The sequence below is a fragment of the Lepisosteus oculatus genome, chromosome 5, assembly GCF_040954835.1.
Source record: "Lepisosteus oculatus isolate fLepOcu1 chromosome 5, fLepOcu1.hap2, whole genome shotgun sequence".
In the NCBI taxonomy this organism is placed as follows: Eukaryota; Metazoa; Chordata; class Actinopteri; order Semionotiformes; family Lepisosteidae; genus Lepisosteus; species Lepisosteus oculatus.
In genome coordinates, this window is record NC_090700.1 from 7,477,035 (window position 1) to 7,489,045 (window position 12,011).

The 12,011-nt window shown below is 37.0% G+C and overlaps 1 protein-coding gene across 1 annotated transcript; it reads right to left on the bottom strand.

Moving 5' to 3' along the window:
- Positions 1–1,525: 1,525 nt before the first annotated feature.
- Positions 1,526–6,723, bottom strand: LOC138239266 (olfactory receptor 52D1-like). Its single transcript, XM_069190802.1, has 5 exons — positions 6,712–6,723; positions 6,533–6,594; positions 3,492–3,654; positions 2,372–2,515; positions 1,526–1,825 (listed from the first exon to the last, which is right to left on the bottom strand). Exons 1-5 carry the CDS (start codon positions 6,721–6,723, stop codon positions 1,526–1,528), a joined length of 681 nt encoding a protein of 226 aa, XP_069046903.1.
- Between the last annotated feature and the right edge of the window lie 5,288 nt (positions 6,724–12,011).

Genomic DNA, 12,011 nt, shown 5'->3' on the forward strand with positions numbered 1-12,011 from the left:
AAAGTTTACTTAGTACCTTCATAGATAACCCTATAAGTGAGTCTAAACGTATTCTGTAAATAGTAAAAGCATTCTCAGAAGTAATAAAAGACTTTATTGTAATTTTATATTTATTCCATATTTATTTTTAGAATAATTTCTTACAGCAAGAAAAGGTTCAGAACTCCTGTACCAATGGAAATGTATGTAAAAATTGCCGATGATGTTAACCTCATCCTAGCCACCAGGTGGCACATTTAAGTATTAAATTACCCCATTTATTCCTATTCAGAAAGCTGGATTTTGTAACAGATGCAAAGAAGTAACAAGCTTCATTTACCTAAGCTGGCTGCACAAAATCTTAAAAAATGTGGTGCTCATAATCAAACCTGCTAGAAAATTATGGAATTCCAGATTTTCTCAACTTTAAATATTGATTTAACTATGCTTTCATTTGCCTTGAGCCTCCACTATATAAATCAGATGAACTGTCCTCATCTGTCATAGAAAAGGCAAAGGCAAAGTCCACACCAGAGAACAGGACCCATTTGCCAGAACTAATCCAGGTTACCATAGTGTGAAGCAGACTGAAATAATGTGACTCTCCTCTGGATGGGACACCTGTCCATCTCAGGGATCACCTCCGAGGACTGCTGGTCCTCCTTTATACAGGAAAAACTGAGGTAAAGCACCTTGTTCAAGGCACAACGGCAGTGTCAGATGAGATTTGTATTAATTTAGGTCCATGCCCTGCCCTCAGATCTCAATCATTCACCTCATGCTTGGTTACACTTTAACCGAAATCAGATTCACAAAGTTTAAGAAATCTGCCTTGTCTTCAACCCATCCTTTTTTCTTAATCTGTGGTGGATTATTTATTTTTTAGTTAGCAGCCACTTTTAAATAAACCCTTAACTATCTAATGGAAAAGCTTTACTTACAGTAATTAGAGGAAGGGTGTGTGCTCTGATTGTGTTTCCCTTTCTGTGATTATGTGCTACGGTATCTTTATAATCCCTCATGTGTTCTCTAATATAGCTAAAATATTCTGTTCTAGTATCTGTCTTTTTTTATTATTCACAATGATCTTTTATTGTTAATTGCATGCAGATGCAAGGACTAATTTTTATAATGGGTGTTCTGCAAGTTGCAGGAGAAAAAAAGATAATACTGAGCATTTGTTTTCATTTGAATTATGGATCAGATATGATAAGAAGTCATGTTGGAGTTTTTAGCTACCTGCTTTAATGGACAATAAATACAAACATTTCTGATTCATTGAACTGGATGTATTTCATTTGTTTACTGTAAGAAAGCTTTAATAAAATCACAACTTCATGATTCTGACAGACTTCTGACAAAAACACTTCACATTCCTGAATCATAAATTGGCACCTGTCTTTTACTTTTACAGGGAATAGTTTTAAAATGTTTAATTAAATCATGAATCGATATTTATTTGAATTCGTTTTTTCCTGTTTATGTAAATTCGTAAAATACACAGATTTTTAAAAATATTTTTGCTCACAGCAGAATTATACCTTAATTATAAATTATGCTGTACTGCACTCTTGTGTCTGAGAAACACCTTCTCCACGGTGCTCCTCATTTCCTGCAGTCGGAGTCCGTAAACGAGTGGGTTGAGCAGAGGGGGGACAATGAACAACTGCAGAGACAGGAAGGTCCGCACCGCTAACGGCACACTGCTGTTGTCCAGACGGCGGCTGATGACCTCGAAGAGGACGTTTATGCAGAACGTCAGGAACGTTATGATGTGAGGCAGGCACGTAGTCAGAGCTTTGCCTCTTGCTTCCTTTGAAGCCTTCAAGCAGGCTCTCAGTATTCTCTGATAGGACAACACAACCAAAAGCACTGGTATGCCTGGAAATAAAATACTAGCAAAGATCCCATATGTATTTTCCTTGGTAGTGTCCGTACAAGATAGCCGCACAATGGACCAGTTGTCACAGTACACTTTACCTATAGTATTGCCACACAATGGAACCCTGGAAGTTAATCCTAGAAGTCCACTCAAAATCAAGACAGGAAACAGCCAGGCAAAAGCAACAAGCTTAGATACGGTCCCGGGCGTCATGATGCTGTGGTATTGCAGTGGCATACAGATGGACACAAATCTGTCATACCCCATTACTGTCAGTATGGTACATTCACAACAAACATAATTATGAAGACAAAATACCTGAAACTGGCACCAGAAGCGGGTGATCATTTGCACATCTGACAGCAAGTTACTCAGAATTTGAGGATACAGAGCAACACTCAAGTACAAGCCATTTACAAACAGGTTGCTCAAAAAGATATACATAGGCTTGTGAAGGTTCTCTTTCAGATATACAACAAGGATAAGGAAACCATTAAGAAAAATAGTTACCAAGAAAGCTACAAAAATGAAGACAAAATAAAAGTATTTCATGCTGCCCATTTCCTCATACCCTGTTAGAAGCAGCACTGTAACATTCGGAGGGGAAGTCATTTTGCCCCTTTCTGCCAGGATAAACTGGGTCACACTTAGAACCTGCAAACACAGAGAACATTCTAAAACTGAAATGTCGATTAAAAAAGGCATTGAAGTGCTAGGGCTGCTGTTCCTTGCATGACTGCACAATTGAATACCATTACTTTTTTGCCGTGAACTGGTTGAACTGGACTGGACTGGTAACAGGATCATTCTTGGTAGATACTGTCGTTTATTATGTTATTTTAGCAGCAAACAAAATTATTTTCAAAGGTGTTCATTTAAGGTGATAAACTAAACAGTATGGTGTGTGTAGTCATGTTTTAAAATAGTAAATTACCAGTAGGCTTATATGGTGTTTTCAGTGACAATTTAAATGAATGCTTTAATGTCATAATGGTAAAAATGGTCTTGCTGACCCAAGAATTTCAATACAGATCTCAGTATCTAAATAACAATTCACATAGACAGAGCAACAGGTAATCACTTACATTTCAAATAATAAATAACACAACAATTAAGCAATTAAAGATCAGAGAAATCCACATTATGCACACTCAAAAGAAAAGAGAGTTTCTACCATTGTGTTTCTACTATGTATGGTGTATGTTTACATAGTAAATCAATAACCATGTCATTTCTCTTACAAATGCTTATTTATTAATTGATTAACTGATATAAAGACTTATTTTTCAGCCTGGGGGAAAAACTAAAGAGTCAATAGTCTGATTAAGTATCTTAAATTAATTAGAACACCCTGACTACCACTTGCTTCAGTGAGAGTTTTTCAATTAGCCTAGGGAAAGATCATTAACAAATTATATTACACTTTATAAACCAGTGAATAAACCCATTTGAGAAAAAAGGGATCAAGACAAGTCTACAAATTTAAAAATTCATATACCCAAATATTTGTAACTCATTTCTTATTGGAATAATTTAAAAATGTTTTAAAAGTTTCATCTTGAATGAAATGTTGTGGAGCTAATGGTACAATTAAACTAATTTCATCTTAGAGCACAGACTACACACTTACCTGCTCCAAGCAGTCTGCTAGAGTACAAGTCGCAGGGCTGGAGCAGGACCTGATATAGGTTTGTTCAGTCCCAGTTAGGGAGCTGGCGAATTGGCAGATCTGATCACGGAAATGTCCAGGGAAGGTCTTGGCACTGATCTGAACTAACAACACCGAAGACAGGCTAAATTACAATGGAAGACAGACGAAAACAACAAGGCAGGGCGTGACATGGGCAGTGTAAGGTTGGGAAACACTGGAGAATATGGCAACAGAAATTCTTGACACATTGAATGAGCCATATTACCTAATAAAATATGGAAATGTTGAATACAAAGTGGTGCTTTTTATTTTTTAACCCTCTTCATTGTTACATGCAATGTAAGTGTTAGTGCATCATGGTTATGAAAGAATGATTTTGGGCTTGATGCTTTTGTTTGGTTCCTTGGTATCCTTTTTTAAATCCTTTCCTCACTATTGCATTTCTCAATGTGTGCAATGCACATCTAGCCCCAGTGTTGTACTTCCAGCTGACATGAAAGTGGTTAGAAACTGAAAGATGGTTTTGTACCAGAAACGTTCTGCTATGGAATTTCACTGTTTGTTCTGGAGAATCTCCTAATTTTTCACTATAAAGCTCGTCGAAAGAACAGGTCACTCCAGACTTGTCTTTTTAAGTGGTACACCCACTTAATTTACTATAATACACAACAGGGGCTCAGGCGGGCACCCTTGCCACATTAGGTCGGCCCCACACTGTCGGAGGCTCGAACCCAGGACTCCCGCGTCACTCAGCAGGGACCCAGCCCGGTGAGCCGAAGAGAGATCTCTCTACTTTATCATTGAAGTTTGTTACAGCTATGGGTGACTAAGGAAGTGTCTCTAAGAATCTGAGTACAATGGGCAACACCTGGATCATGTCAACATTTCCAGCTTCAAAGCAAAGGGATGTTTGGCTGACATGTAGGGGGTCCAGATTCAATGATCAAAGCAATCCTAGAGAGTACATTGGTTTACCTTAGTTAATTAAGCTCTGGGTGAATGATGAAGTGTCTAACAACAGTCTGGAAAGACACCATTTAAAAAGGGGAACAGTCAAGAGAGGGAGAGGTAGAGGGAGAGCTCTTTGTTCCAGATCACCATGAAAGACCAGGTTGGAACTAAGTACAACAGAGTCGCGATTATCCGACATAAACGGGACCGATAGTGTCAGATAATTGAAAAATGTCGGATAATGCGGAAACTGAGTAGACAAATCATAGATGAATGGAAGCGCAGTATAAGTATGATATCTGGTTTGTTATTCTGCTGTAATACCAAAATAACAGAGTACAAAGCTATTGTCAGTTATTATTTAAAAAAAATGATTGGAATCTGTTTCCCAGATGTGCTTCTCTTCCTTCGTCTTAGTAACATGCCATCAGTAGACGTTGCCTCTTCTTGTTACGTAAACTAGTGCCGCTTCGACAGCCTGGAAGCCTTCGCTGTGCCCGGTTCTTTCAGATTTGCCTAGTCCCAGTGCAGACCCAGCGACGTCATCTTCATCATCTTGGTCGTCATAAAATGATATTGAGGGAAAATACAATAGGAAATATAATAATCCCAGACGCGAAATCAACAAGCGAAGCTACGTCGACGGCAGTACGTGACACACGGAAAGACAGAGTATCTTCGGATTGGGCAAACTATTATGCAGGTGCACGCATAGTGTACAGTATAAACTGTAAATTATGGTGATTGGACGGAATGTCGGATAAGCCAAGGTCGGATAATCGCGACTCTACTGTATTAGAACGTTTTTAAGAGAGCCTGCTATTTTCAGGGAACTCTAATTTCCTGTGTAAAGAAATCCTTGGTTAAATGGCCTCTGCTAGCTAGTGAGTGCAGTTTAAGGATAGGGAGATAAAAGCAACATGGCCAAAGAATCTATCAATGTAGTTCACAGACAAAGCAAATGTTGTTTTTCTAGATGTGACGTCAAAGATAATATCTACATCCTGTCAGTGTGGAATTTAAGCAGAGTCGTAGCAAATCCTGCCTTTTTTCTTGCAGGATGATTTTTCTACAAGATGTTTTTACAAAGTGATTTTTTTTTAAATCAGCCCCCTTGGGATGAATAAAGTATTTTGAATTAAGTTGAAAGTACAGTATCTGCATTTAGCACTATGTTTCTTGTAGTGTTGGAGAACGTTTCACATAATCAGGGGGAAATTGCTCTGGTATTTTTAAAAACTATGAGGAGAAAAAAGAAAATTCATTTCTTGTTCTAGACACAGACCAAAGATAGCACTGTACAATGTCTGTGACTTTTTACACTGTCATATCAAGTAAATTGAGCTGAAAAAGATGAGGACAGGAATAGGGGTCCAGTCATGGGTTGGAACTAACACAATGGAATCAGAAAGAAAAAAAAATAAAAGTTAATGCAAGGTCATTAAAAAAGATTAATCACCTCAGGGCAAGAGGGAATGAATGGCCACAGTTTTTAATGCTGAATAATAATCATTAATTTCCCCCAAGAGAGTCTTCTGTGTCTTGAGGACTGTAAGCTCTGGAAATTTCCCAAATAACAACCAATCGCTTGGTCCTATATGGGAAAACAACAGCATACAGTTGAGTAAAAACAACATGTAGAAAAATTCTGATAGCCCACTGGGTCTCATTAATGTTGTGCATATAGTGTATGTGCTGAGGGTTTAATCCCTGGACAAACACAAAGAAGTGATGGAACATAATATCCCTCTGAGGACAAAGTTAGGAGAAGGTGTCTACCCATAGGCTTCTCAATGATGAAAACTATGGTATTTCGAAGTCACGATAAGTGGAGATTCCACAAATATTATTATTTATAATAAGGTTATGTTTATACAATTATCTTATGAAAACATACTGTAGAATGAAATCATACATTATTCTGTATCGTGTATTATTCTGTACCAACCTTAACTACATTATTTTGTATCGTATGCTTATTTAATTTCTATCCAAAAGAAGCCAGTTATAATTATGTAATTTAGATATACTAACATCTAAGTTGTATAGTTGAATTGTATATCACTTACTGGCCCCTAAACAGATTCCTCCATAACAGCATGGCTTTGCACCTGTAGTCCATCCAGTCTACCTTAAAACAAAACATAAATATCATTTATTTGCTCAAGTGACTGACTTGAACAAACCTCTTGACTGTCACGAACATCCCAGCCCTTCAGATGTACAGTATTTATGCTCACACACTCACATTTTCTGCCATGACATAGCTGGAAAAGGATTAATTCCTATACAAGAGAAGAAATTAAGAAGGCGATATTTTTTGCTATAGAAACAACTTAACAATAACATGGGAACATAGCATGGAAAAACATTTTCATCTTACAAAATCTTGACATCTTCGAGTGTCTTACTTAAATCTTTTTTTAAAATGTTGGAGTGATAACATTTATGTCTGCTGCGCAAGTGCTCATGGCATGGGCTTAGTTGGGTATTGAGGCCATCTTGCTTTTAAACTTTGTACAAAGACATTACAATATTGGAATCAGAAAATAAATTATTGTCAGGAAATTTGTTTTTTTTTATCTAAATTTTGCTTTCTTGTTAAACTTTGAGCTTATGATTCCTAAATAAATTTAAAACCAGCAATAATAAACATACTGTATATAACAGAGCTTTAGATAGTTTATCATTATACAATGTTTAAATTACTGTATCTCATATTTGAAATTTGTTCAGTGACAATGATTTGATGGAAATGGGGAACCTATAAAATCATATTCCCATTCCAAGTATTTTTTTGCTGCTCAAAATAGTGTAGCATTTGCAAATTCTACATGTTGTTTTTCTCTTTCTTGTGCTTATTTTATTTTGGGGATCATTAATTGAATTTTACTCCATGTGATGTAAAAGCTTCTTGTGATGAAAGACAAAGTTTTCATCATGACCCATAAGAGAGCTGTCATATTACATATATTTAATAATCTGGACGTTTTAATTGTGTACCTATTTTTTGCATTTGAAATAGAATTTAGCAACTATTTTAAAAATGTCTTTCTTTGCTCAGTGTTTCACTATTGTGAGATCAAGGATCATGTTAAAGTTCTTATTTTGTTATTAAATTTGAATGACTTAATTTTAATTCCATAATATGGAACAGATATTAATTAGCATGAGCTGACATTCTAAAAAACAATATTTACAATATTATGTGGATATTTACAGAGAAATCTTCAAAGGAAAGCAAAAATATTTTAAACATGTAGCAGAACTCTTGCATGCTATGAAACATGTGACTTCAGAGCATCAAGAGCAACCATCGTTTTGATGTCCTGAAAGTCCTCTGTCATTAATACTTCTGTGTGGATTACTGACACAGGCTGTGCTCTTTTTTTATTAAATTACATTAAGTTAGTTTCCATGGTTTATAAAATACTGTAGTAACAGATGCAGCTGCTCAATACAAACACAATTCTTCAGCAATTACTCCTGATAAACTAGTTTTAATCTTAAGAAAAATGGTTACTTTATATGACCCTCTTTTTCATCATTGTTTTACTTCAAAGGAACAAGTAAAGGTTTATTCTATGGTGAAAAGAGAAGAAAAGAATCACAACGTTCAGCTGTGGAGCCGTCTTTGGGTGACACAGCTATGTACTTGAATTGTTTTACTTCTAAGAGGATAGAGACAACTGAACTGTCCTTGCACATATCTGTCCATTTTGAACTTCGTTTTTTGTTGGTTGTTGCTCTAAAAATGGTCAGCCAGCGAGGAGGTATCTCTAAAATAAAGCTCTTTTTTGTTTGCATAAGACCCTCAAAGAGCATAGATTTTCCTTGCCAGTCCCATCCATTATTCTAGGTTGCATAAAGTAGAGTATTTCACCACATCATCATCGCTCTGAAGAGCACGTAAAGACACCCCTTCATACTCTGATTCCATAATTAATAGCATTGTTTGATTGGTCACTTGCATTATACTGTGATATAATAATGCGGGAGTAATAAATTACCAAGGTGTTATTAATACTGTACATGCACAATAATAAAACCATGAATAATTAACTATTTTTGCCAATGATGTGATTTATTCTTATTATTCGGAACCACCGTAGGGTATACAGTACATACTTTCTGTATATTGTTATGGGACAAGGCTGCACTAGATATTCCAATGGGTTACACATAGCCGAAGAGCTAAGCTCAATTAGAGGTCGGGTTTCAGCTGGATCTTGGAAATGAAAATTGAAGTTTATGTCCAGTCCAGATTAGCCACAAACACCAAACAACCCTTTCTGTGGGAGGTACTTGTAGGCGGATATATTTTTAAAATATAGTAATGATATCACAAGCTCAGAGGTTATAACAATTCAAGAAAACCAGTTCAGTATATCAGACGTTCTACCATGGTAACGCTGTGTCTCTGTCTCCAGAACTGAAGAAGCTATTGTAGAACAACTGTAAACAAGTTCCAGCTTCCAAAATGGCAAAAGCTCCAATAATTCAGTCATACTTGTTGAGGACTGAAACCTAAAAGGTATTTTGAGCTCTGAACAGGCTGGCAGTAAATTCAGGGAAAAGAGTCGTGCTTTTGATTTTTGAGGGAATATTTATTTCCTTTGATACCCACAAGGCAGAGCTTGTATCTCTGGGTTGCATTATGTGGTTTGGAGAAATAGGCCTCCCAGTATAGCATCAGTTTTTGACTGCAGACTCTCTTGTGGTGGGTCTTTGTTGTTTAAAGATGAGAATTACATTCATAAACAATCGTGTCTGGGCTGCTTTAAGATTGGTCCATCTTTGAAGGAACTAATGAGGGTAGCTTTGGATTGTAGAGGGCCTAAACTCACAGACTCATAACCTTTGCTGGTTTTTCTAAATTAGTTTATGTGCCTTAGGTATCAGTTTAGTTTCTACTTTTCAGCTTGTAAAAAAAGTATACTTGTGTATACTTGTAAAAAGAATATTTATCTTTTAAGTTTATCTGTTTAATGCACAGCCACTAACAGAAACAAAGAAACCACAAGGTCACTCTTGGAATAATTCCTGACTATGAAATGGAAGGTGTTTTATATCAAATGTATTAAAATTGGTATCAGGATTCTACATTTAAAACCCCCCTATTTACAACATTTGGAGTCACAGCTCAACTTAATCCTGCATGAGCCCTTATCATATAACAAAACATAGAATATTCTGAAGGCTCGGCTGATCAGCTCTAGTTTTGATATGGTGAGACTGGGAGAGCAAAACAATAATCCGAGATGTATCAAACTCTGTTGCTGCTCCTCTTATGAGCTTTTATCAGGCGACTGGGGCAATGTTTATGTGTTCTGCAGCACAAAATGTACCAGATAAGAACCAAATTAAAACAAAAATGTTTCTATATTGTAACCCATACGGCCATCAGGGTGTGTAAGAGCCAGCGTTCCAGAGCAGGTGACGTCACCGCCCTTCCCTGTGATAGCAGGACCACAGCCCCTGGGCTGTAGAGAGATCTCTCTTTGGCTCACAGGGCTGGGTCCCTGTTGAGTGATGTGGGAGTCCCAGGTTTGAGCCCCTGATAGTGTGGGGCTGACCTAATGCGGCAAGGGTGCCTGCCTGAACCCCTGTTGCATTACAATATTGTCCTTATAAAAAGCTTTCACAATTTAGTATCACATGATATTATCAAGAGCATGCCTTGCACCTTGGTGCACAGACTATTATTGGCACTTTCAGGTGGTTCAACGGTGTGTAGAAGCACATTCCCCATGCTGGCATTCTACTCATGCAATATCTCTGTCTAAAGACTTGTAATTACAATGTACAGGAAGACCATGTATCTGATACAAAAGGCACCCAAGCCCTTTTTTTTACTTATTTCAGACAACGACAGTGTGATTTTACGAGTGGTTTCCATCTTATGTCTCTGCCCATTTCACTCAGGTGTTCACCAAAAAGATGAAGTCAAGAACATTGCTGAGACAGAGGAAGGACAAAGCTCTGCATTCATAAAGCATTGGAGCATTAAAGAGTCAGACACGTTTTGGGTAATAGAAGCACTAACAAATTAACAAATCTCAAGAGTTCAATTGGAATTATGGAGTGTTATTGATAAGCAATTGAGACAACGCTACAACAGTTAGTCAAGACTGGGGTACCCATGAGCTGGAGAATTATTGATGTACTATCCATCCATAATAAGCGGGAGACAACGGTGCCAAGTAATTATAAACCAATAAATCTGACTTCTATTACATGTAAGATTATAGAAACAATCATTAGAAATAAAGTAGAGGTTCACTTATATGGAAATAAGTTTCTAAGGGGTACTTAATAGGATATAGAAAAGGTAAGCATTGCTTTGCTACAGTACCTTAGCTAGCTAGAGTTCTTTGAACAAATAACAAACTTAAGACACACACATGACAGAACATACTGTATGAAATGGTGGCTTTTGATAAAGTTCCTCATAAAATTGTAATTCTCAAATTACATGCATATTTGCATAGAGATGTGATAGAAAACAGAGAGCTCCGATAAGGGCTGATGTAATTAATGGAGTTCCATGGCCATCGGTACTAGATTCATTACTATTACTAATGTACAGGATATCAACGATCTAGATATACTGTAGTTAGTAAACTCCTCAAATATGCACACAATAACAAAATAGGAGGATACGTATCCTGTAGAGGAAGTAGAAGATGTTGTGGAGATAATTGCTGATGGTTCTTCTGAGCACCCGTATGTGGTTTGCAACATGTGTACAGTAGTGGACTGTGTTCTGGAAGTTAATACTCCACTTCACAACATTAAATGTCTGTTCTGTTGGCTTTAGACATTCATGGCATGCTTTTCTTAAAATGGACTATTTTCTTCTTTTCCATACATTTATTTTCTGGTATCAACAGCACAGATTCCCAACTTGAATCTGCCTATATCTCAATGTCCAGCTATGCCCTACCTTTTAAAGTCAATCAGATCTGAGGCGCCTTTTTGAGGAAAGGCTATCTGCAGCCACAACTTCCTTCTGGCAAGTTACATGTTCTTAAAGCTAGTAATCATGTGCCTGTTGAGGAAAGGACTCTTTGAATCTCTGGGAGTGTCTGTTTATTCATGTAATGGCTCTGTAAATTTCTCCTATACAAATAAAGAACCAGGCAACACTTAATTTTCTAAAACAGCACTATCTCCCATTCATTTAATGAGAAATGTCTGTTCTACCCCCTTAAAATGAGCAGTTTAAAAATAGGAAACCTCAAATGGAGGCCCGTCTTCAGCCAAACACACAAAATGCAAGCTGTTGTGGCTCCTCCCAAGACTTTAAAGGTTTTTATTATAGTTCCCACAACAAATTCAAATGTTTGTCTGGCAAAAGAAGAGATTTGCTTGCTGTTTTTAAAAAACCAGATTGCACAGCACTTACGACAGAGTTTTGTCATTTGGATGGCGAATGATAAAATAGCTAAGTCTGGCATTTAATGTGGTCCTCGTCCTGGGACACGAAGGCATCTTCTGATGAATAAAAGCATATGGTTAAACAATATTCTTGATATCAAATTCATC